General features: G+C 36.0%; 1 protein-coding gene across 2 annotated transcripts in view; it reads right to left on the reverse strand.

The window, feature by feature from the left end:
- Window positions 1–14281, reverse strand: part of SLC26A7 (solute carrier family 26 member 7) — a 114159-nt gene that overhangs the window by 74370 nt on the left and 25508 nt on the right. For both annotated transcript variants that reach the window (XR_011996581.1, XM_026013462.2), the window contains exons 3-4: window positions 13436–13546; window positions 11307–11479 (exon numbers count right to left, since the gene is read on the reverse strand). Coding sequence is in view for 1 of the 2 variants with exons in the window: in XM_026013462.2 (XP_025869247.1) it covers window positions 11307–11479; window positions 13436–13546 (284 nt within the window). In the remaining variant the exon portion in view is untranslated. The remainder of the gene's footprint in view (window positions 1–11306; window positions 11480–13435; window positions 13547–14281) is intronic.

A 14281-nucleotide genomic window follows, 5' to 3' on the forward strand; every position in this document is an offset into this window, starting at 1 on the left:
GGGATTGAAGGTATAAATATATGCAATAAGATGAGAACAGAGCTTAGCATATAGTACAATGCTAAATATTATTATCATTATTTTTAACTTGAAGAATTTTCATTTTTATAATTTTAAGGATGTTATAATTCTACTTTTATGTGTATTACTTCTTAGCTTCACCAGGTACAAATACAGTTAGAAAGATTTATATTAAATAATGACTTCCTGAGTGTAACGGTTGTGAAATAGTCAAACATCATCAAGAAAAATTTTAGATTATGTTCCCCCTGCACTTCAAGAAGAATGAAGTCAATGATTTTTCTGGAAGGAGTATGTATATGATGTGTTGAATAGGCAGGGTAGACCAGTCTGTATCTTAAGTCTTTCCTATAGTCATGATCCCACTATTTAATACACCCCCAAAATGTTTAGTACAAAACCAAAAGCAAATGAAAATCCATTTGGGTCTGCAGTCGGTTTCTATCATTCCTGAAGACATAAACCTATGTGTTTCCAGAATGCACCAGACAATAGTACAAGACTCTGCCACTAAACACCCCATGCTTGTGCAACTGTCAAACAAAGGAGCTGTATATCCCCATGTCCTCCAGGGCAGAAGCCTTGTCCCATAGTCGCTTCAGAAAAGTAGAGCTTGGGAAAACTTCCAGCAGTAAATGGGCAGGGGACAATCCCAGACCCTTCTCAGTTCTTGGAAAAAGGAATGGGCAAAATGCCCAACATGAGAATAATAAAAAGCTACAGGGAGTAGAGAACAATGGTTTTTAAAAGTGACTTAACTTTTATTGAGTGTTTGTGTCCCCAACAGAAATGCTTACTGATACTGGCATTTTAAAGGGCTCCTCCTTGCCTTAAAATTAACACTTCATTGCTCTGACTAAGCAAGCGATTCCTCTCTTGGCTGCTACTGTTTTTTGGCTAGAAAATGTTTCTTTTTAATTTTTTTTGAAAAGTAACGCTACTAGCACAAAATTGCATCACTTCCAGCAGAAAGCCTTTCTTTGCAAAATGAGACACTTAATGTACCTTAGAAATAGATGGTACAAGTGGAAACTAAAAGATTCCCAGCCCAGAAAGTTCCATTTCAATCAGATACTGCCTGAGTTCTAATTATAGAGGTTCTTTCTATGTTACAAAACCATTACCAAAAAAAAAACTAGAAAACCAACAGCAATGACGTTACACAGAGGAAAGTAAATCAAACCAAAAAATAATATAGTATTCACTCATTATAACATGTCATCCAGTGGGCATATATTTCCCCATTGGAAAAAGGGGAAAAAAGCTAAATGCTTATATGTGACATGTCTGAGTGAATAGAACTAGGAGACAAATGCATAACTGCTGTGCTCTGTATTGGAAATCCTCAGGTTGCTATGAGAAAGTCGAACCAGAAGGGCACTGTTTTTATGAAACTAGAAAATGCAAACTAATCTACAGTGATTGATGGTTGAAGGGAGGCGGGAGGTCTTAAAGGAGTGAAGAGAAAGTCAAGTGTCAAGGAAAAAATTGTGGGAGTCACAGATATTTTCACTATCTTAACTGTGGTGCTGGCTTCCTGCATGTGTCAAAACATCAAATTGCACACTAAATATGTGGAATTTATGTATGGCAATTATACGTCAATAAAGCTTTTTTAAAGGGCCCATAATCTAATCTGCAACATAGAAACCTATCACATTACATTATTGTGGTTGTATAAGTGCATTTTATACTAGCAATATAAAAAAAAATGGTAAGGGAGAAGAGAAACAGGAATTATGTCCTTGCCTGAATGACAATGAATGAGAGATATGTGAATGCATTCATGTTTATGATGTACACATAAACAGTTTACCTAAAAGGTAATCAAACCACTACAAGGCAAATCTCTGTATTCTGGTGAAAACAGCCTATAATAAGGAACACATCAAGAAAGCCCAAGTAGACAAAAATTAAATAAGAATATTGAAAACTTAATAACTTAATCAATAAGGTAGGACTTACAGCTCTACACTAAGAGACTATGCATTCTTCTCCCCAAGTGCTCATGAAACATTCACAAAAATTGATCATATATTAGGTTACAAGAAAAATATCAGTAAATTAGAAAATGTAGAAATATTACAAACAGCTCTCTCTGACCACAATGCAGTAACGAATTATTGGCAAAACTGAAAAACAAAAAGCACCATTCATTTGGAAATTTAAAACCTTTTCCTAAATAATTGTTGGGTGAAAGGGGAAATATAAACCAAAAGTACTGAATTTTTTTAAAGATTTTATTTATTTATTTGACAGAGAAGGAGACAGCACACAAGCAGGGGGAGCAGCAGAGGGAGAGGGAGAAGCAGGCTCTCTGCTGGGCAGGGAGCCCTATGTGGGGCTTGATCCCAGGACCTTGGGATCGTGACCTGAGCCAGAGGCAGATGCTTAACCAACTAAGCCACCCAGACACCCCAAAAGAGCTGAATTTCTAAAATGTATTGACAGTTAAACATTATCAGAATGTACAGAAAACATTTCAAGCAATGAGCATGGGAAAATTCACTAAATTCACTAAATGTATTTATCAATAAAAATTTTTAAATTATAATAAATGAATTCCCAACTCAAAAACTAGAAAAAGAACAACTAAACTAAAAAGATAGCAAAAGGAAATAAAAGCAGAGGTAGCAATAGAAAAAAGTAGACATACTGCTTCAAAATCCTAGTTTTTAAAAAATAATTAAAATAGACCAACTACTAGCTAACTTGATCAAGAAAAAAAAGAGTAAAGTACAAATATAAAACTAAAAAATGTCAAAGCAGAAAACATTAAAACAAGAAACTTTAAAAATCATAAGAAATCAAAGACCTACATACAAATAAATTTGAAAAGCTAAATAAAAAGGATAATATTCTAGGCAAATACAGATTACCAAATTTGACCATATTGGAGACAGAGTGCTGCAACTGACAGCTTCATAAGAAACAGAGAACATTATCAAGAAATTACCACCAGGGGTGTCTGGGGGGTGGTCAGTCGGTTAAGTGCCCTCCTCTGGCTCAGGTCATGATCTCAGGGTCATGGGATCGAGCCCCATGGCGGGCTCCCTGTTCAGCAGGGTGTCTGCTTCTCCCTCTCCCTCTGTCCCTCCCCCAGCTTGTGCTCTCTCTGTCATAAATAAATAAAATCTTAAAGAAAAAGAAAGGAGAAAGAAAGAAAGAAAGAAAAAGAAAAGAAAGAAAGAAAAAGAAAGAAAGAAAGAAAGAAAGAGAAAGAAAGAAGAAAGAAAGAAAGAAAGAAAGAAAGAAAGAAAGAAAGAAAGAAGGAAAGAGAAAAAGAAAAGAAATTACCACCAAAAAGAGCACCAGGAAACAGATCACTTCAACGGGAGATTTTTAAAGGGAGGATTCCACAAACCCTTCTAGTCCTAGATCCTCTAGAAGCGCTTAAGAACACTAGGAAAAAAAGGTTGAGAAGAAAGTAAAACATGCATAACTAGACCTGATGCAGGGAGCACAAAAAAAGAAACTACAATCCACCAGCATGGAAGAAAAATGAAGCAAAAGTACTAGATAAAAAATTAATAAACGGAGCCTGGGTGGCTTAGTCAGTAAAGTATCTGCTGTGGGCTCAGGTCATGATCTTAGGGTCCTGGGAGGGAGACCCGCATGGAACTCCCTCCCAGGGCCCCCCACCCCCACATCCAGTTCCACAATCAATGGGGAGGCTGCTTCTCCTTCTCCCTCTGCCTTTCCTACTGTTCGTGCACTGTCTCAAATAAATAAATAAATAAATAAATAAATAAATAAATAAATAAATAAAATCTTTAAAAAATTAATAAACAGAATCCAAAACCACATTAAGAACAAAATACACCATGATCAAGTGGGAATTATTTGAGTGATTTAAGGTCAGTTCAATGTTAGGAAACCCATTAATATAACACATAATAGACTCCGGAGGAAAAAGAATCATATGATTATCTCTATAGATGCTGAAAAAGCCTGCAGCAATATTCAACACTTTTTCTGATTTCTATTAAATACACAAATATATAAAACAATAAATAATTTATTAACATGGTAAAATATATACATTCTGTTCTCAAGGCTAGCATCTTAATGGAGATTTAATGGCATTTTGAGCAAATTAGAGAAAAGGCAAAAAAAAAAAAAAAAAAACCCAAACCCTACTGTTTCCACTATTATTTATCATTATAGCAGAGGTACCATCTAATGCAATTGAACAAGAGGAATCACGAGTTATATTAATTTGTAAAGAAGTAAAAATACCTCTAGAAAAAAAAAATACCTCTAGAAAGTACTAGAAAATCAATAAATAATAAAACTTACTTAACTAGTAAAAAAAACAAAAAAAAAACAAAAAAGACCCCAATAAGGTGTCAAGATGTATAATGAACAGACCCAAACACTTCATATATACATGTATACAATATTGGAGCTTGCTTATTCACTCTCCTCATCCAAAAGTAATATTATTCTTTCTTGATAATGACATGTTCAGTTACCCCTCTCCCCACTAGACTATATCTCCTATGAAAAGAGACCTAAGCCCGTCCTCCCCCTCCTGTATTCCCTATGTCTAGCAGATAGCTGGCTAGAGCAGAGGTCCACCACTGGCACTGATGTTGAATCTTTCTAGCAACTATCACCATCTTTATCACTAGCAGAATCCCAATTTTGTTCACTTTTCTTTTTGTGAGATATTCAAGGAAGGAGTTTCTACATTCCAGAGGTGAATTTTAATTAGTCTAAGACAAGTATGGTGATATCCTTCCCCAACTCATTGGCAATTCTTTTCCGAATGACCATGTGATCCCTGGGTGGCTCAGCGGTTTGGCGCCTGCCTTTCGCCCAGGGCATGATCCTGGAGTCACGGGATTGAGTCCCACATCGGGCTCCTGGCATGGAGCCTGCTTCTCCCTCCTCCTGTGTCTCTGCCTCTCTCTCTCTCTTTCTCTATGTCTATCATAAATAAATAAATAAATAAATAAATAAATAAATAAATAAATAAATAAAAAGAATGACCATGTGATACTTCCAAGCAGGAGGAATCCACCAGGGACTTTCTGGTTAAGTTTTTATTCCCGATAAAGACACGTACAAGGAGAAACTGCCATTTTTCTGTCTCCATGTGATTTTTGAGGACATGGTGCCTGGCAATTGTGCAGCATTTTGAAACCAAGCAGTCATGAAGCGACGGGTCACCCTGGAAGAAAAGTAACCAGCCCAGGGTAGCATAGCAGGAAGAAATAAAAAACATAGGCTATTGAGGAAATCATAGTTACTGAGTTAACCAACCGGGAACTCCACTACCACCAGAATTCTTGTTATATGAAATACTAAACTCCTTTTTTTTTTTTTTACTAAACTCCATTTTTAAGCCACTTTTGTGTATATATATTTTCTCCAGCTGACAGCATCTTAACAGATACATTTGTTAAATAAATAAATGAGTGGGAAAAAATCAATAGCTTTTATAGACAGAAACAATAACTAGCTAGAGGATATAATGGTAAAGAAAGCCATGTATAATAGCAACAAAGATGATTAAATACTTAGGAATAAATGTGCAGAATGTGTATGAGGAAACACTCCTGAAAGACTTGAAAGTCTAACAAAAGTAAACTTGAACAAAAACAAACTCACCTGTCCTTGGATAAGATTATTCCATGTCATAAAGATGTCAATTAAAAATAAATAAATAAATAAATAAATAAATAAATAAATAAATTTAACATGATCCCAATGAAATCCCAATAAAAATATCAACAAATCCCAATAAAAACGTCCACAAATTCTTTTAAATGGAGCTAGACAAGTTGATGCTAAAGCTCAGAAGAAAAAACAAACATGTAGGAATAGGCAGAAATACACTAAGACATACAACCTAGAAAGACAGACTAGTCCTACCAGATTAAACCATACTACAAGTCTGCATACGTAAAACTGCACAAGAATACATCTATAGACCAGTAGAATAGAATAGAATAGAATAAAATAGAACAGATCTAAATAAATATGGAAATGGTAAGGTGGCATGATAAATCACAGAAGCAAAGGTAAACTTTTTAATTAATGTTGCTGGGCAACTAGGCAGCCACTTGGAAAAAAAATACAATTAGATTCTTATCTCCGACCACACATAAGAATAAACTCCATACTGATCAGGAAAGCAAAGGTTTAAAAAAACTTCATATACAAAATAATTTAATAAATTTTTAAAAATATGATGAATTCCTCTGTACACTTAGTGCCAAGGGAAAGCTTTCTAACATTGACAAAGTCCAGGGGCAATTAAAAAAATGGTTAATAAATCTGACTACATAAATTTTTTCAACTGCATGGTAAAATAAATTGCATGCCAATTTGACTAAAACACTTGCAGCATATATCACAGATAAAGGGCTAATATCCATAATATATAAAGAACTCTTAAAATTTGAGGGAAAAAGACCAAAACCTTCAGAGAAAAAAATAGCAAAATATATGATACAAAATATAATTCACAAAATGAATACAAAATGGCCTTAACTATATTCAAGATGTTACAACTTGACATTACTCATCAGTTAAAAAATCCAAAATTACCCTTGAATATGATTTCTTATCTGATTGAGTAGAACTTAGAAGTCTGACAACACATTCTGTTGGTGAGGCTGAGGGTGCTCTCATGTATTTCTGTAGGAATGCAAACTGCTACAACTGTTTTGGACAGGAATTTAAAGATATCTAACAAAACTATATATGCATTGACCTTTTTAAACAATATTTTATTTAAATTCAATTTACCAACATATAGTGTAACACCCAGTGCTCATCCCATCAAGTGCCCTCCTTAGTGCCCATCACCCAGTTACCCCGTTTCCCCCCAACCTCCCCTTCTGCAGCCCTTTGTTTCCCAGAGTTAGGAGTCCCTTATGGTTTGTCTTCCTCTCTAATTTTTCCCCACTCAGTTTCCCTCCTTTGCCATATATAGTCTCTTTCACTATTTCTTATATTCCACATATGAGTGAAACCATATGGTAATTGTGCATTGAGCTTTTGATCCAGTAACTCCATTCTAGGAATTCACCTTGAACAGACACCACCACCAATATGAAAATACATATGCATATGCATATGCATGGCAACATTGTTAACAAATACAAAATCCTGGAATCAAATGCCAAAATATAGAAGATGTGTTGAATTAACAATGGCATATATCCACACAATCAAGCACAATGCAGCAATAAAAAATCATGAGGGGCATTTCTAGGAGCTAACATGGAATGATTCCCAGGATATACCCTAGAATTTCCATGCAGCAAGAAAAAGCCCACAAAAACAAATCAACAAAAAAACCTTCCAAAGATAAAATTAAAAAAAAAAAAAAGCAGAAAGAAAAGTGCTTATAATACATGACACATGAAGGATTAACCTCTTTAATATTCAAAGAGTTCATACTGATCCATATGGAGAAAATTAATGATCCAATAGAAAGATGGGCAAAGGATAAGAACATAAAATTCATAGGAAAGCAGTAAATGGCTAATAAACCTATAAAAAGATAATAAAAGAGTATCAAAATAAAGCAATGATCTGTTAAGTGAAAAAATCAAATACAAAAGAATGCTACCTTTCACATAAGAAAGAAAGGTAAATAAGAAAAACTCATTTTGCAAAAGTATAAACCAGAAATGAATGAGACAGGTTATCCATAGGAAGTGGGTGAGAATACAGCAGAAAGGGGTGGGCTGGGGAGAAGGACAGTTCTCTGATGTACCTGTTTTCAGAGTCTCCTCTTGCTATAGTAATTAAGTCAAAAAATGTCAGACTCAACTCTTTTAAAATCACAAAATTATTACTTGGCATGGTGTCTGCTATTTCTTGATTTTCCGATTCTGAATGGTTCATTTTTTTAATTCACCGGCTTTTCTGCAAATCTACCATGTGCAGAGTGCTAGGCTAAGTGCTACGAAACTGGAAAATAGATTAAGATACTGTAATTAACCTCAAATACTCTTTGTTCCAAATAATATCTTATGTAGAAAACAAACCAGGGATCCCTGGGTGGCGCAAGGGTTTGGCACCTGCCTTTGGCCCAGGGCGCGATCCTGGAGACCCAGGATCGAATCCCACGTCAGGCTCCCGGTGCATGGAGCCTGCTTCTCCCTCTGCCTGTGTCTCTGCCTCTCTCTCGCTCTCTGTGTGACTATCATAAATAAATAAAAATTAAAAGAAAAAAGAAAAAAAAAGAAAACAAACCAAAATATTACAGATGTATGGAAAGTTGGAAGAAAAGCAAAAAAGAAGCAATTCTCAAAAGAAAACCAGAATTTTAAGTTATGAAAACAGTTTGCTGTTAAGTATACATCTTAATTCTAATTCATTGTTTATGCCATAGTTTCTCCTAAAAATAGTATCAGATGGGGCGCCTCGGTGGCTCAGTTAGTTAAATGTCTGCCTTCCGCTTTGGTCATGATCCCCAGATCCTGGGATCAAGCCCCACATCAGGCTCCCTGCTCAGCAGGAAGCCTGCTTCTCCTTCTACCCCTCCCCACTGTTCATACTTGCATGAGTACACTCTCTCTCTCTCTCAAATAAATAAATAAATAAAATCTTTTAAAAACTAAAAAATAAATTTAAAAATAACATAGAGACGTTAAAATTAAAGAGAAAAGCATACTAGAATCATTAAGCAATGTTAAGGAATGTAAGTAAAGTAAAGAAGCAGAGAAATAGTTGCATGGGAAAGGAAGTTAGATAAATGAAAGCAACAATTTAGGGGAAAAAGTTATTGATGAACTACCAGAAGAGAAGGCAAAAAAGGAAAAGCACTAATTCACAGAGACCTTATTATGTAATTAAAAAAAAAAAAAAAGGCAGATCAGTTCATCAATTGAATGTGTTGGCAGACATTGAAGAACCTGTTTCCATGACCTCGTGTAACACAAAATACAAGAAATGTCTGTATAGGTAGCCTCTGGTAGTAGGGTTCTCAGTTACTTACAGCTGACGGCGTTTCCAACTGATACACAGTCTGTGAACCAGATTAGATGTGACTGTTTCAAATGCCTTAACAATATAATTTTATTAACCTAAGTAGTTCCATCAGTTGGAATTTAAAATAAATAAAACGAGGTAAACAAACAAACACCGTCTGCATTTGTAGAAGCTAGACCTCTTGGGACTGCCCTCATATTCAGTAGATTTCAAATCTGAAGGAGGAAAGGAAAAATGACCGAAAAGCTGACTCTAACAGATCCAACAGACCCTAGGGTTCTGGTTGACAATGGACAGATGAGTTTGGAGGTCAAATAAAGTCCAGCCATCTGTTCAAAAATTGGCTAAAACGTGGGTCACAGATCCAGGATCAGAGCTAAAGACAAAGGAAAGCAGATGTTTGATGAAGTTATAAGACAAAATATGCGACTCTCTGGATCAGATTTTACGTGTAATAAAAGTCTATGAAAACCAAATTATTTTTATTATCTTTAATAATATCCTGTTTTACTCTCATGATTCTAGGGAGTTTCATTCCGAGAAATGAGACATGTATTTTTTATGTTGTTAGAATCATGGCTTTTACTTTTATATTTTATTATCATTTAAATTCTTACTACAAATATGCTAGATAATAACAAAATACCTGATGATTGTTTTAAACTATGGAAAATGGAGAAAAAAAATAAACTATGGAAAGTGGTTAAGATAAGACTAAGCCAAAGTTTGCTGGGTCTTATTGTTAGTTACACTTTCCTGGATTTTTATTTTTATTTTTTATTTCTTTTATTTTTTAATTTTTTACTTTCCTGGATTTTTAAAAATACTCATATGCACCTGAAACTACTTGTTTCATGCTTAATAGAATAAGAGAAAAGTTCAAACCTAGTAAAAATAATAAATTCAAAGAGAGATACAAATGGAAAAAAGTGGGACCAGAAGGAGTAATGATACTATCTTTGCTATGTGAATAGAGAGATTTTTATTTTATTTTAAATGAGCAGAAATTAAGGAAAATCTATACCAAATCTACGGCAACATACCCATTTTTGAATCACCAATTCACACGGCTGAGGGTTTCCGAGGTGGGCACAGATGACAGGTCTCACAGTGGCCAATTGAGGAAGAAGAAGCCACTAAGCTTGCCTGTGCAAGTCTCAAAATACATGGACATCATCCATGTTTAAAAAAATAAAACGAAGGTTACAGGGTACTAAGGCAACCAATTTGCTGTAATCATGAAAGCGGAGCCATTGCTGCACAAAATACCTATCGGCCTTCTGGTCTGGTGGCTCCAAAGCAAAGCTCCACTCAGATGGTCTATTTTTTAAAGAACTGGGAAGAGTTGAGTTAGTACTGGTCTTACATCCTAAATTCTCCCACACTTTTTACATTGCTAGAACACAATGTAATTCTAAAAATTTCTGTTTGCTTCTCGCTAGATCACATCTTTTCTTCCAAATTTCCAATTCCAGGCAATCATCAACTATTCTCCTCCCCTCTTGAGCTCTACATCATCTTCGACCTTGTAAATGAGGTTACACTGTAAAACAGAGCCTCTCTCAACCCAGAAAACAGCCACCCAGGAAGTTTATGTACCTACAGCTCGGCATCAAACAGAAGAAGTCAAAATGGCTAGCAGACAAATTCCACGTCTAATAGTCAGTACTTTCCTACATTTATTTTATATTCACTTCTGAATTATCTAATTTTGATAACTATTAGAAACAGCTGATTATTACATAGTCTGATATTTTGAAGAAATAGAAAGACTAGAGCAGACTTGACACTCAAAAAAAGCTGCCTGATATTGAAAGAGGCAAAGTCTGTGAGTCCAAAGACCTCACACGAGGCTGGTCTAGCACAAACGAAATGCCACTTGTTACTGCTATCGGCAGTTAATATCATAAACTCTGAAAATTGGGAAGGACCCTGGAAACCTGGTCACATCTCTTCTCATTTCTCATTGTAGGAACTTCTCCTACCTCATCCTACAGTGATGAACCAGTCACTGTATGAACACAAGGGCTGTCTCATTGTCTTATAAAGAAGCCCATTCCATTTTGTAGAGCATTTTTTTTAGAAAGCTTGTTCTTACGTCAAAAACTGCTTCCTGGTAACTTTGATTTCTTGATTTTGATTCATTTGTTCAGTGAGCACTTACAGAGTAGCTACTCTATGTAGTAGACAGTATTTCCATAAAGATAAAACACATCTGCCCTTCAGCCGTCTAGAGAGACAAAAACATGATCATGAATAAAAGCAAAGCACCAACTGCCTTTCCTTCCACAGTCTCCCTTTCTTCATTCCCAAGTCTCAGGATCACTTACCTGAATCACACCTCCCAAGAATGAAACGGCTGCAGCAACACCAATCCTTTGCAGCTCGAAGTCCGACAAACCCAGAGTGCTTGTGTTACTCCGTGTGGTGAGGTTCCCACTGCTCAGTGGGACAAGCCGTTCCACTGCGTTGGCTGATATTAAGGATGTCAAGGCGAAGGTGCCTAAAAACGGGTGGTAGAGGGATGGGGAGGGAGGGGGATCTTCTATTAGTAACTGATTTAATAGTAATGGTTGGGTTACACCATTAAAACTGAATCCATGGTGTAAAACCAAATAGATCTATAGGAACCACTCTTCTCAGAACCCCCAACTCATCCACCCTTCACTCTATTCCATGGGAGAAGTAGAAACTTTCCTGCAAAATGCATATTCCTTCAACACACAGCCACACTCATCTACTTGCTCTTCCCAGGCCATACACTTTCCCACCTCTCTACAGACTTGCATAGAGAATGTCCTCAGGGCAGGAATTAAGATCACTGCTTAGACTTGTAGGCAAGTCCTCTACTTATCAATAATGTGACTTAAAGCACATTACTCTGAATATGCATTATCTCACCTATAAACCAGGGGTAATGATACCTACCTTTAAGGGGTTGGGGGAAATATAAATGAGATGATAAATGTGAAAACCTCAGTTAGGCTCAGTGGTTAGCTGTTAGCTCTTCCACTTCACTTTTAGACCTACCCAACTCATTTCAGACTTCTGACTTTTAAAACTATAGGATAATAATATTTTTAAAAGATTTTATTCATTTATTTGAGAGAGAGAGAGAGAGAAAAACACATGAGCAGAAGGAGGGCCAGAAGAAGAGGGAGAAGCAGACTCTCTGCTAGCAGGGAGCCTGACGTGGGGCTGGATCCTAGGACCCCGGGATCTTGACCTGAGCTGAATGAAGGCAGATACTTAACCGACTGAGCCACCCAGGTGCCCCTGTAGGATAATAAATTTATCTTGTTTCAAGCCACTAAGCTCCTGGCAACTTGTTACATTAGAAACAGGAAACGAGAGTATTCAATAATACAAACTGATCACTGAAGAAATAGACACATACTTAGAGGCTGAAACCTTAAGTACACAAAATAAATAGAAATGCCTCTACAGATATTTCTAGTTAAAAGTATTTTTATCATTATCACCTTAATATCTAAGATTAAGGTATCATTTTTGTGATAATAGTTAACTAACTTATTATATCTTATATAACAAGTACTAAATGAGACACAGTACATCAACCATCTCATCTAATTCTCTACAATCATATGAATTTTTTTATTATTTCACTATCCAGAAAGCAGTAAATAGGCTTTCAAAATGTTGTCCAAGGTTGTGCAGATAGCAAACAACAAAGGAGACATACACCTAGAACCATCTAAAACCCAGGTTTTTAACCAGCTTGCTCTATTGTCACGGTGATACTTCACATTCTATTTAGTAATGCAGATGTAGGGCATTATGGAATCTAGCTTGGAAGAAACCTAAAAGATCATTTACTCCAAGTATCAATTACATAAAAAATGGTTTTCAATATTTGAGTAACTAAATTCTAGATAGCCTTTTCTTTCCCTCAAAGAGCTCACTTTCCCTCACTTCATTGTAAATTCAGAATATATGTCCCTCTCTTATGACCTTTTAACAACTTAAAAGTGCAAAGAATCTTTAAAATAACCTTGATTACATAATAATTCAGCAATAAGTCACAGTATATTTTGAGTAACTAAGGAACGGAAAGTTATATGTCTTGCCCTAATATTTGCTGTGGTTTTCAGAAGTAAAGTTAGAATTGCTTTGGAAATGTAATCAGCAACTAATGAGCAGTTATTAAAAAAAAAAATGACTTATTTATTTTAGGAAGAGAGAGAGAGAGAGTGTGTGCATGCACGCACACATGAACATGGAGGGGAGGGGCCGAGGGAGAAAGTGTCTTAAACAGTCTCCTTGCTTAGCGTGGAGCCCAGTGTGGGGCTTGATCTTATGACCTTGAAATCACAACCTGAGATGAAACCAAGAGTCAGAAGCTTAACCAACTATACCACCCAGGCAGCCCTCTACTGAGCACTTCTAAGTCCCTTTCATTAGTAACATGAGAAGCATAAATATAGACAGAAATTATTACCTGTGGCAACATGACGTCCCATTCCAAATATGGCATAAATGATAGCAGGAAATAGAGACCCATATAAACCGAACACTGGGTGCACAGATGAGAGAATCGCAAAGGCCAACCCTGTCAAGCAGACCCAGGTAATTAGGACCATCTTACAATTCCAAAGTTTGTTTATTTATTTATTTATTTATTTATATTTAAAATTCAATTTGCCAACATATAACACCCAGTGCTCCCCAACAACTCCAAAATTTAGTCTACTACAAAGTAGAATGGATACTGGGTTTTTTTTAATTACAAAAGAAACTATGACCTAATTATTCTACTTGCTCAATGAAATTCTAACATTACTATCCTAAATAACAGGAAAGTCTCTCATTTAGTTCATATTTAAATTTCAATTCTAAAAACCATTATTTTTGGACCACTACCGTTCCCCTTGGTCACAGAGATGTCTGCAAGAAAACATTGGTTCAGAGAGTCTTTCTGGTAACAGTGATAACATCAGAAGCAAAATATCTCCACACACACTTCGAGAAGCATTTCTACATTTTTTGTATCATTTTACTGGCACAGTAATAAATAATAAATAATCCCACAGCATCTGTGGGAGAGGTAGGATTACCAGCATTACTGCTGATGTTGAAAAAAAGATGAAAAGTTCAGGAAGGCTGGGCAAGAAGGACACACACTCAAGGCTGCCTGGTTGGTCACTGGCTGGCTGGCCTTAGACTGTACATGATGGCCAGGCTACATGTGAACCTATGCACTTCCCATACTGGACCCAACCTATTTCAGATATAGTTTCTTAGAGTGAAAAAAATTAACTTTGTTTAGTCAAAGAGTAAGTAAGGA

This window comes from Vulpes vulpes, chromosome 13 (assembly GCF_048418805.1).
Source record: "Vulpes vulpes isolate BD-2025 chromosome 13, VulVul3, whole genome shotgun sequence".
NCBI classification, from domain to species: Eukaryota; Metazoa; Chordata; class Mammalia; order Carnivora; family Canidae; genus Vulpes; species Vulpes vulpes.